General features: G+C 56.9%; 1 protein-coding gene across 6 annotated transcripts; it reads left to right on the top strand.

Moving 5' to 3' along the window:
* The first annotated feature begins 168 nt into the window (after positions 1–168).
* On the top strand, positions 169–11,538 carry CDCP2 (CUB domain containing protein 2). Of its 6 annotated transcripts, XM_049809194.1 has the most exons (9): positions 915–1,031; positions 2,083–2,171; positions 2,506–2,639; positions 2,822–3,169; positions 3,253–3,597; positions 4,095–4,448; positions 7,163–7,341; positions 7,545–7,838; positions 8,412–11,538. In XM_049809194.1, exons 1-9 carry the CDS (start codon positions 1,017–1,019, stop codon positions 8,418–8,420), a joined length of 1,767 nt encoding a protein of 588 aa, XP_049665151.1. In that variant the 5' UTR covers positions 915–1,016; the 3' UTR covers positions 8,421–11,538. The 6 variants fall into 6 exon arrangements, with proteins under 6 accessions (XP_049665155.1, XP_049665153.1, XP_049665156.1 ...); XM_049809193.1 differs by having other exon boundaries at positions 7,545–11,538; XM_049809198.1 differs by lacking the exons at positions 2,083–2,171; positions 2,506–2,639 and adding an exon at positions 169–241 and having other exon boundaries at positions 898–1,031; positions 2,774–3,169; positions 7,545–11,538.
* The last annotated feature ends 431 nt before the right edge of the window (positions 11,539–11,969 follow it).

Here is an 11,969-nt window from a genome sequence, read left to right on the forward strand (position 1 = left end):
CCTTGTGGGTTTTTGTTTCCTGGCATTCATCTGGGTGTGGGCTATGGCAGCAGGAAAGAGTTTGCTCTCCTGGGCGGGAGGGAAGGAACTGAACCGCTGCTGGGCTTGGGGTTTCTCCAGCTAATGTGGCACAGCACGAGGAGCGCATCTTTCCCACGGAACGCAAAGCCTTGATTACCTTCAGCCAAGTGCATCCAAGAGCCTGGGCAAGAAGAAGCGTGAGCCGGCGTGGAAGAACATGGTAATTCTCCAAGGCCTTAGCAGGTTCTATAATAATCGATGTATTTTGCCCGTGAGTCACAATTCATCTCTAATCTTCCTCGGGGGAGGTGGGATTTGCTATCTTTAGTGCTCGCGACTGCCGCTTTCCCGGGCTGAGCATCCCGCTGAGCCTGGGCACTCGCTGCGGGGATGCTGACCTGGCAGCCGACGTGGAGACGTGGCTGCGTTTAAATCCCGTTCCCTGTTTCTCTAGCCTTTACCACCGGTTGGCTTTGTGCAGTGGGTGCCGCAGTATAAATCACGTTAATTCCTGAGGTGCTTTTCCGCGGTAAGTCTGAAATTCCCATTTTGGTTCACTGGCTTGCCTGGCGAACTAAATTATTTTCATAGCCCCTTAAGGGCATATTGTCAGCCCAGACTTACTGCCGTTATACACCATATCTGAAACATTAATATCTCTTCTAAATATAGTGTATTGACAAGGTATCTGGTATAGTGTAAATCCTTGGGACATTTGATCCAGATCATTAAAACTGAGTGAAGGAAGGGAGGAATAGATCAAGTTACCTTGCCGCTCTTAATTCAAACAAGCGATGAATTATTCATTCCGCTATTAATTCTACAGTCCTCCCGCTTTTTATTTATTTCTCTCTTTATTTATTTTTTTCCTCCCAGATAGACAGCTCCAAAAGGATGCTCGGGCGCCGGTGAGGGGAGATTTGCCTGCCGGAGGATGGGGTGCACGGGGGCAGGCTGCCTGGCAGCGCTGGCCCTGCTGTGCAGGGTTCTCGGGGATGCTCCCAGCAGAGGTAAGAGCCCAGTCCCAGCTCCCAGTGGGGACCCCGGGGCCGATGGGCGTCCGTGGTCCCCAGGCAGGAGAGGGCTGTTCGCGAGTGCTGCAGCGGCTCTGGGGTGCGAGCGGGTCCCAGCTCTCAGCCCATGCAAGGAGAGCAGCTCGCTCAGGCCGGGAAACACCCGGCTTGGCCCGGGAAAGGAGCCGGGATCTGCAGTCACCGTGTGCGGCAGCAAGTGCGGGACACCGCTCTCTGTGCTTGATTTTCTGCTTCACTCTTATTTTACTGAAGATTGCAGGTAGGGGTTGTCCTGTTGTGGTGTACAGGTGCTTTGCTGAAGGGTTTGTTAACTTCTGGAGCTGCACATGCTTATATAAATATATATATATATATATATATACACGCACACACGTATACATTTATATGTGAATGTATGTATGTTGCTGTGCATGTAATAAACCCCTCACCTTACCTGCATAAAACACCCCCTGGGACACAGGGCAGGGCAGACAACACAGTAATTGGGGGGCAAGGTGGGCCAGGTCAGCCCAGTAACCCGGCTAACGAGCTATACCTCTCCCCAAAACCGGCAGGGCCTTTCTCACAAAAGGGCTGCGTCAGAAATCAAACCCCATCCCTGGCCTCGGTGTGGGTGCTCCTGACCCCGCTGCCCGGTGCTGCCTGCACCCACCTGCCCTTCCTGGAGCACCCCAAGGCTCCCAGCCCTTCATCCATCAAGCTGCCTGCACCGTGACCGCTCACCCCTCCCGTGGGCTCCCCTCTTGGATATTTATTTCAAAAACATTATTCCTTTAGTACCAGCCCCATATCACTTGATTGCCTATCCCCGGTAATTAGCAAGGCTATTTTAGATCTGGCCAGCTTTGCTGCTTGTGGAAAAACACACACACGCACTCCCCTCCCCTTACCCATTTGCTGTGGTGCTGCATCACATGCATCCGCAGGAGCCCCCCCCCCCGCCTCGCCGGGAGGTCACTGCACCAACGAGCGTGATGAAAAGCAATGCGCGCTGGCTGACTATTGATTTGCAATATACTTGGCCCAGATTGATGGCGGCGAGCGCCCGGCCTTGCTTGGGAACCCGTACGTGTCCCCTGGAGGCTACACAGGGTCTGCGTCCCTCCCAGACATGATGTATGTGCCCGCTATATCAGCCCCTTCACCCCAATCCTAATCAGACCCCGGGGCAGGTGGCAGCCACCCCCCACTCCCCCCGCCTTATTTTATAATAACCATGTCTCAGTATAAAGATTTCATTAGAAAATCAATCCCTACATGCATAACTCATTGTTACGCGCATCGAGCCCTTCACCCCTTTTTCTCCCAGCTTGAATTTGCCGATACCGCCATTATATGGAGGGAGCATTGTCAGTGGGAGGCACAAAGCTGAAGGGCTGGGCAGCCGGGGCACCGGCAAGGCTGGAACCACCGAGCCTTTAAAACTCACTCCCTACTTTCTTTTTCCCAGCAAGAAACGGATGGGGATGCTGCGTCGTCACCGGCGGGACAAGCTCACGGGCACGGACGAGCCCTGCTGCAGCCACGCCGCAGGGCAGCACAGGGGCAGTGGGAGGAGAAGGGGGATGCGTGGAGGGACGAAAGGTGATGGGGGGGACACGTGTCCTCCGGGGAGAAGGGGCGGCTGAGCCCAGCGGAGCTCTGCAGGGCACTGGTGTTTTGATAGTGCCGGTGGTGGGATGGAGCCGGTGCCGTGCACCCCGTCTCCATCCTATTAGGCTTCCCCTGGAAAAGGGGACATCACATCCACCGCTGTGTTCCCCCAGGCATCAAATGCGGGGGGGTGCTTTCAGCACCCTACGGCAATTTCTCCAGCCCCAACTTCCCGGGGCGGTACCCCTACGAGACGGAGTGCACGTGGCTGATCGTGGTGGCCGAGGGCTCCTCCGTCCTGCTCTCCTTCAGCCACTTCGAGCTGGAGTACCACGCCGCCTGCGCCTATGACTACCTCCAGGTCTACAACGGGGCTGCCCGGGACCAGGGCAACCTCCTGGGCACCTTCTGCGGCCGCAGCCCCCCGCCACCCTTCTCCTCCGCCTGGCACGTCATGGCCGTCATCTTCCGCTCCGACCGCCACGTGGCCAAGCGCGGCTTCGCCGCCGCCTACCGGAAAGGTAGCGGGGAGGGATGGTGGTGGTAGAGCATCCATCCGTCCATCCATTCATCATCCATCCTCATCATCCATGCTTCCTCGCAGACGCCTGCGGCGGGCAGCTGACGGGGCTGTCGGGGGAGATCACCAGCCCGCGCTACCCCGAGAGCTACCCCAACAACGCCGAGTGCCGCTGGAGCATCGGGGGGGGCAGCGGTGGCGGCCCCCTCACCCTGGTGTTCACCGACTTCCAGGTGGAAGGGGGCCAGGGCTGTGGCTTTGACTATGTGGCCCTTTTCGACGGCCCCACCACCGCCGCCCCCCGCCTGGGACGTTACTGCGGCAGCACCCGCCCGCCCCGCATCGTCTCCTCCGCCCCGCACCTCCTCGTCCTCTTCAAGTCCGACTTCAACATCGGCGGCAGGGGCTTCAAGGCCCATTTCTACTCGGGTGCGGGCGAGTCGGGGTGGTGGGGCGGTGGGAAGGACGTGGGGACGGGTCCCCAAGGTGGTGGTGGTGGTGGTGATGCTCTCCCTCCCGCGGCAGCAAGAGGAGATGATAGCGGAGGGGAGCCCTTTGGGGAGAGCTCATGAGATGACGGTGTGAAGTGTAAACCCCCACGCAATGCGAACGGCATCCTTGTGGCTCTCCCAGGCCCTGGGTTGTCTTTCTCTTGAGCAAGAGCCACCCTTCTCCCTTGCTCATGTCATTCCCTGGGGATATGGGATTTCCCCATCTGCCCGTGTAGGACTTTGGCCACCTTGGGTGTTGCCATCTCCCCAAACTGATGGGTGTCCATCAGCCAAACACAAGGCTGGGGAGCAGTGCGGTGGAAGGCAGAGTATGCTTTAGCAATAAATAAGCGATCGCACATCCGCCAGCTCATCCACACCCAGGGGGCTTCGGGTTTGCTTTCATTTTTTCCTTTCCCCTTTCTCCCTGAGCAGGCGAGTGCCAGGAGGTCTTCACCGCTATCAAAGGGAATCTCTCCAGCCCTCGGTACCCCAACTTCTACCCAAACAACCTCAAGTGCCAGTGGAGCATCCAGCTGCCTCCGGGTTACCGGATCAAGGTCTTCTTTTTGGACATGGAGCTGGAGGGCCGGAGCAGCCTTACGGGCGGCTGTGACTACGACCACTTGGCTGCCTTCGACGGCGGCACCGAGAACGGGTCCCTGCTGGGGCGGTGGTGCGGACGGGAGAGCCTGGCGCCCGTCACCTCCCGCAGCAACCAGTTGCTGCTGGTCCTCCACACCGACCGCAACACGGCTAAGAGGGGCTTCTCCATCGCCTACGTGGGAGGTAAGGTCTCGCTTGGGTGTTCCGCAATGCTTTACTTCCATCGGGACATGCCCAAGACCATGTGATTTCTGGAAGGACCGTGTAGTGAAGATACCTGTCTGCAGGAGCAGAGCACGTGGCTCTTTAGGGATGGGGTGGAGAAGACACGGCGGGTGAGCTCCAGCTCTCGCAGAGTGCGAGGCGCACATGCTCCACATCATGTTTAGTATTCAGGAGCTGCTTTCCAGCTTCTTCTCCCTGCATCTCTGCCACTGCCATGCTCCTGCTTCTCCCTCAGGGCACGAAGCAGAGAAAACCCAGGGGGGTTTTAGGAGACCAAAGCCCCAGGGGAGGTGACCAGCTCAAACATCACAACCCTATTCCCTCCTCCCTGGGATGCTCCAGGCCCCCCAGCACACAGCTGAGCAGGCAGACTTGAACCACATCCTCTCCTCCACCGGCAGCAGCACCGGAGGGACGGGACCCCCGGGGGCACGGCGCTCCCAAATCCACCTGGCCAACCCTGCCCGGCACGTCCCCGCCACCGACGTGCCCCGTGTCCCAGCCAGTGCACCCGCAGCTGGTGGGAGGAGCGGTGCGCAACCTTCCTCGTGTATTTGCCAACCTTTGCACCTCAAAAGCCAGCAAATTTATGGCGTTCGTTGTATTTCAAGATAATTACATCTGAGCTGACCTGTGTGTCAGGGATGATTCAGACAGGGGCAGCCTCACCGGCGGGCTGGAGCCGGAGCGGGTCTGCTGGACTGGCGGCACAGGAGCTGGGGGTGGCTGGCCCTAGGTTTACGAGATTTTATCCCTCAGCAGCAAAATCGTTCTTCATTTCCAGTGTAGCAGAAGGGATTTGAGGGTATGTGGCTCTAGGAGTAAGAGATAGGATGGAGTTTTGTCCTGAGCCTCTGCAGCCTCTGGAGGGAGAAAGGTTGTACCAGACATCTAGTAGGGCTTTAGTGTGTATAGCAGGTCTGTCCCTGTCCTTGTCCTGCTTATTTCTTACTGTTTTATAGCAGTGTGCAGGGAGAGAAATCTTGGCCTCACTGTGTCTGGTCACGGAGAAACCCCATTCCCGACGGAGGAGCTTGCAGACAGATAGATGGGGTACTAGCTGAAGAGCAGGGGGAAGCCCCATCATGGAGAGGGACGTGACTTCTCCCAGCTGCCCGAGGCTCCTGCATCCCCCGGTACACGCCGCTGGATGCGTGTTGGGGGGGAGGAGAAAAGCTTGGACATGAAACCGAGCCTCCCTCCATAAAGCCAAGGCTGCCTGCTATGTTTGCCCAGCGATTCGGGCATCTGCTTGCAACTAGCAGCCTGCGTGGCACATCCAACCACCAGCACCCTGCCAGGAGAGCGGCTGCTCTCACCGGGAGGCACCGGCCTCCTCGGGAGCCCTCGGTGGCAAAGGGGGACCTCAGCCTCCACGGCCACATCCACACTTCTTCAGCCGTGCAAATACTTCCCTTTCGACCTCCACATCCACAGCTCTTCAGTCACGCAGATATTTTCCTTACGGGACCACGAAAGGGCATGACTTGGGTTGGGCACATATGATTTATGGCCATTTGAATGAAAGCCTTCACGCCAGGAGAGAGGATCCATTTTCTCCTCCTCTTGATCTAATGCACTTTAGTTATTTGGTAAATCTTCTAATGGTTTTATAATGCACTAAGTGAGGCAAAGTGACACTATTTTTTCGTACTGATTGTATTGCGTCTTACTGGTTTCATAAGGCCAAGATTCAGAGGGAGCTAGAATAATTCAATAATTCATACTGCCCAAATGGTTGGTTCAAGCTGAGCAAGAATTCAAGAAGCCTTCATCTCACCATCACGGGCAGCTCAACAGCAGCTCCCTCCATGCACTGTTCGCCAGCTCCCTCTCAAAAATAATGTTCTGGGGGCAGTGGAGGGCTGATGATGCTTGGGACAGGACCTGGGCTGGGCCATCCGTCCTTCCCCAGGAGTCTGCCCTGGGGCTGGGGACCCGGCTCACCCTTCCCCAGGGACCACGTGGCAGCCGCGCAGCTGCATTGCTCCAGGGCCGGCAGACGTGGGGTCCCCCCGAGATGCGTCTTCTCCATTTCGTCGCTCTAAGAGTGTCTCTTGCAGGGGTGTTGTAGCGTGCAGGGGAGCTCTGTGCCCACGGCAAGCCATCAGCAAAGCTCTTGTGGTCTAATCCTGGGCCTCAACTCAAATGTTTCGCTGGCTTTGCAGTGATGGAGAGCGGCTGCCCTCACAGGGTAAATCCTTCCTTGCTTACAGCAGTGACAGCGTGATGGCGTTGGCTGTAATGGCACTCGGGTGTCACTCGGAGAGCTGGGGAGGAGGGTGAGTTTCCAGAGGGTTGGTAGTAGGGTCTGTCCCTGGGGCAGAAAGCAGGGCAGTGCCTGGGAGCCATCCATGCCTGACCTCGGCACGGGACAGGGCTAAAATACTGATATTGCTTTCCTCATTTCGCATGTAGCTCCTTTTTTTCCGGAGAACTCATCACATGAGTCCTACAGCAGCAAAGCCAGCTACTGTGAGACGCATGGCGAACTCATGAGGTTGATGTCCCTGCTACTCCTGGCGTTGTCAGTCGCCTGCTTCGTGTGTGATGGGGACAGCGAGCTTTGAAAATGGCTGTGGCTCTGCACGAGAGCTCCTGCAGCCACTGCAGCCTGGGAAAAATCCCTTCCCGATGGATCTTTACATGTACGTTGTTTACTGTCCCGACAGTTGTGCCCATCAACGTCAGCTGCACCCGGACGGACTTCCACATCCAGATCCCCGTGCAGTCCCTGGCCCAGCTGGAGAGGAATAGGATTTATCTGGGGACCCCCTCCTGTGCAGCCCAGGTGGTTGGCAGGAACTTCAGAATACACACCAGGTTCGACACCTGCGGCACCGAATCCCAGGTAAGCAGTCAGCAAACCTTCCTTTAAAGCAAGCTGAGTAGATGGCTAGCCCCGTGCCAGTGGTACTCGTTGCAGAGAGGAATTCCCAGTCCCTCTCCCATCTTCCCAGTAGATGCTGGTCTGATTCGTGCCCAACTGCCCTCCAAACCCCTGTGAAAACGAGTTGCACAAAGCCCCGATGAGCCACAACCCTTGTCTTGCAGAAACGCAACAACACATCCATCATCGTCAGCACCCTCTACATCGATTTTTCAGCGGGCGACCAGGAGGACATCCACCAGTACGAGGTGCAGTGTGAGCCGAAGAGGAAGGAAGCCTCGGTGACCCTCATCGCTGGCCCTGACCCCTCCAGGCTCAGCCAGGCAGAAAACCTGGTGGATGCCCAGCAGCGGGAGGGGGGAGCGACGGACGCCCGCGAAATCAAGAGCCAGGACACCAGCGACATCGTCTTCATCAGCATCTGCATCCTGGCTGGGCTCCTCATGGTCATCGCAGTGGTGGGGCTCGTGCTTCTGTAGGATGCTGCTCCCTGAATCTGCGATGCCAGCCCTGCTCGGGGTGGAAATGCACCCCCAAAACCCACCCTCACCCCAGGTTGAGCAGTAACATAGCTGCTCAAATGGAGACACAGCTCCCAGGCCCCGAAACGGAGCCTGAACGCAACCTCCACCTCCTCCCAGCGCCTGAAAAATCTGGGCAATAGGCAGCCGTTTCAACTTCCCAATTTGTTTTCCTCTGTCTCAATCTGTCCATTTGGCTCAGGAATGGAATTCTTGCGCTTCCTAACTCTTCCCGCACCTGCTTCAATTTGTTTTCCCTCTGGTGCTGCTGCTTTTGGGAAAGTAACGTTGTTTGCTGATGGCTGCAAATCATCCTGTCAATTCTTTCTAGCTGAATTCTTGAAGGTACAAACCATCCCCAAATAGAGTGATATACCAAACAAATATTTTCCACGCTCCTGCCCGTGCTTGGGGGGGGTATTGTAGAGCTGTGTTATAGGTATCACCACTTAGCAAGTATAAATGTAGCACATGTAGATGCTTCTAGGAGGTGTTTCTGGATGTTCGCAGGTGATGTGATGAGACACATTTGCCTGGTGACCTGGAGCTCCTCGTTTGATCTTCACATGTCGTCTAACCCACCCGTTGCTCGCAGGACTCACCTGAGTGCTTCAGCCACCAGCAGCTGGAGGGAAAGAGAAGGATCTCTCTTCTCTGCATTTTCCTCCTTTCCAGCATGCCTAGGTGTCCACCACTGTGAGCTCCGTACCGGCATCGCTCCCAGAGTCTGAAACCATGGGCACGGAGGTTTCGGTAGCCTTTTAAAGATGGCCTCAGCAGGAGGGGCTGGCTCCCCAGGGCCTGACACCTTTTTTGTTGCTTCTCTCAGTGACACCAGACATCCACCCTTGGTCCTTGCAGAAGGTGAGCTCAGCAGCCGAGAGCATGAAAATGGGAGTCCTGTGGTCACCTGCATTTCCAGAAAACTTGGGGCCCTCCCCAAGAGCCCCAATGCTACTGACCGCTGGATGGCCAAATAACCCCCGCCTGCCTCTTGTGCCGTACCAACGCAAAGGAAATTCCCTTCCAGCATCACGCAGGGGGTGGCTATCGCAGAGCGGTCCGTGTTTGTCCTGGCATGGGTCGGATCCAGCGTGTGGTGAAGCCAACACGGAATCTCGCTGCAGAAGCAGGGTGAATGCAGCCCTGGGAGCCTGGCGTAGGGGCCACCCACCCCAGCCTGTGTAAAACACACTGCGGTGCAGGGAGAGATCTTAAAATGTCCAAATGTGATCATTCAAGGGCAAAAAAATTGAAGTTGAGGGCGGTGCTTAATCCAGGAGCCCTTTTTTTGGGTAGTGCTACCTCCCAAGGGGAATCCATCCTAAGGAGGGCACCGGCTATTCCCGTGACAGCATCGCACCGCACAGCAAACTCCTCTTGCTGCCGAATCCACCGGCGGGATTTTTAGCAGGGGGCGACAGGACAGTCCCATAGGTGAAAAGTTTTCCTGACTGACGTCCTGCTTCCCAGGCCCGCTGGGATGGGTCTGTACCTGCTGCTGAGCATCAGAGGAAGCAGAAGTAAAGGAAAAGGACGATGATCAAGCGGCTTTTCCTCCTGGTTTGCACCAGCCCGTGGATGCCTAAGAGGGTGTCAGGGGAGGGAGGAAGGCACAAATCTGCACATGCCTCCTAACGAGGAGCCTTCGTTATCGGAGCCTGGATTGATTTGGTGTTTGTTGGTGCAACACGTTGGCAAATGCGAGATTTCCGAGTGAAATATTTGCCAGCACTGTTAAGCTCCATTAAGGCAACGTTTTGAGAGTGTGTTGTGTACATAGAAGAGAAACAAGGCCAGACCCCCCCTGCTGCCTGCAAAACCTTGCTGCCAGTTAATTGCTGGGTATATAACTGTCAGCTTGAGACGATAGCTACAAGATTTGACAACTGAAGAAACTTAAAGATATAATTAACCTTCCTGGCAGCCCAGATTTTGCTGAAACAGGTGAAGGCTGCAGCCGCTCGTGCCTGGCAGGGAGCCCGCAGCACCCAGCAGCATCCAGCCCCTCGCCCGCAGGACGGGCCCCTCCTCACGCCCGCCAGAGCCTCCGGCACCCTGCGAGTTGCAGGGAAAAAAGGCTTTTCTGGGTACTTGTTGGTGTTGCGCTCAAATAAGGAGTTGGACCTGGTCGCAGAGTCCAACAGCAAAATGGACCGCTGTTGCGCTCGCCCCAGGGAGGGTTTCCAGCTCCGGCTTCGGTTCGAAGCTGCCCGAGCATCCCTGGGTGCAGCGCTCGCCTGCATGCATCCCTGCGGATGCAGGGCTGGCACCGTGGGAGCAGCTCCGCTGCCCCAAGCCGAGGGGGTCCCCAGCACCCCCATCCTCCCCAGGGAGTTTTCCAGGGGCTCACAGCCAGGATTAACGTGACTTGAAGGCTTACAAAAGCCCTTTGCCGGCTTGTTCCTGGACGTGTTCACAGCTGCATCTGTGACTGCTGCCAGCAGTGAGCCACTCCAGCTGGTCATCCCCCTCGGAGCAAGGAAAGCCTCTTCCCTCATATACGGGGCTCTCCCTTTCTATTCCAAATTTGACACCCTGGGAAGATGCTTCTGCAAAAAAATGGGAGGTGTCACCACCAGCGCTGGCTGGGAGCCCTCTGTGCTTTTAGATACTCAGTACCACTGAGCTTAAGGACCCAGTGAGTGCCATGCCGGCAGTGTGGGACAAAAGGGGCATCATGGGGACAGAGATAATGCTTGAGGCCCCCACTGTGCTCCCAGTTTGGTGGTCAGGATGTGGGAGTACCACCTCTCCCCAGTTAATCCCCAGCAGGATTGGTTTCCAGCCAAAACAGCAATAGCCAAAAGGCTCATGACGTCTCCCTGCGCTGCCGATGATAACCCCCTCCGGATTTCCAGCCCAAACGTGCTCCCAGCTGGTTTATCCTGATTCCCTCTGCACCCCCAGCTCCCCAAATCACCCGGTAGCTTCCTCGGCTCCTTTTCCCCCACCGTATGGGGGTGTCCCCCTCCCCAGCACCCCTTTCCCAGGGACTGCAGGCAGCCCAGGAGCGGGATGCCGCTGGCTGAGACGTGCTCGCAAAGCGCAACAGCCCCAGCATCCCACACCGGCGCACAGAAAGACCTGGCAGCACCAATGGCACATCTCCATCCCTGTCCCCCTCACACCCGGGACAAAAGCTCCTTGTAGCCGTCACCCTCCCAGCCTCGGGCGACCTTTCCACCATCAGCGGGGCTCTTCGCGCTCGCCCAGCTCCCGAGCGTGATGGGGAGAGGTTGTATTCTCCCCTCCGGGGCTGGGGCTCACCGGCCCTTTCCCATGGCACGGCTTGGCCCCTGTCCGCAGCCGGGTGTGACAGGGACACCCGGCATGGAGCGGAGCTCGGGGAGGCGTTGGCTTATTTGTCACCAGGATAAGCAAGGTGATGCAAAACGTGCGGGAGCTGCGGAGAGAGCTAACGGAAAGGGGCCAGGAGGAGAAAGGAGAGGTGTAACCAGGGGCTGGGGCTATTCTGGCTTTGCAAATTAATTCTAATAAGAAATCTGTGTTCCTCTGATCTTCTCCACCATGCAACCAAAGCTCCCCAGGAATGGATCAAGGGACATCTCTGTGGCCCAGAGGGCTTCCCTGCCATCACTCACGCTGCTGCTAAGTGTGGCCGTGGCATGGACCAGAGCGGTGCCCACAGCAGTTCTCCTTCAGCAAGCACGTCCGTCCTCATCCCTGCGGGTTAAGACCCCAGCAGCACTGGAGGTCGCATGGGGACAGCCGGGAGGGGAGAAGATCCCGGTGAGCGGGTGCAAAGTCCCCTGGCTGGGCACTGCCCTGCCTGGTGCAAGCCCACAGCCTTGAGAGAGGGACCGCCTGGGTCATTTTGTGAAATAAACCCTTTTTCTCATGTAAAAGCCGCTCAGATGAGTTGCAAACGGAGAACAGGAATCCATCACCAGCGCTCCTTCCCTCCACCATGCCCATGGTCCTCACGCATTGGGCCTCAGTTTCCCTCCTTAGCATTTTCCCGGTGCTTCCCGAGCAGGCGGGGAGAGCGGTGGACGTAGGCAGCGCTCCCGTTACTCATCTGATTATTTATTTAGAGCCTGATGA

Source organism: Accipiter gentilis, chromosome 8 (genome assembly GCF_929443795.1).
Source record: "Accipiter gentilis chromosome 8, bAccGen1.1, whole genome shotgun sequence".
Classification (NCBI taxonomy): Eukaryota; Metazoa; Chordata; class Aves; order Accipitriformes; family Accipitridae; genus Astur; species Astur gentilis.

Coding starts and splice junctions, on each gene's coding strand:
- CDCP2 (XM_049809193.1), top strand. Junction 2,172..2,505: donor GCGTCCCTCCCAGACATGAT/GTATGTGCCCGC, acceptor TCTTTTTCCCAG/CAAGAAACGGATGGGGATGC. Junction 4,449..7,162: donor CTCCATCGCCTACGTGGGAG/GTAAGGTCTCGC, acceptor CTGTCCCGACAG/TTGTGCCCATCAACGTCAGC.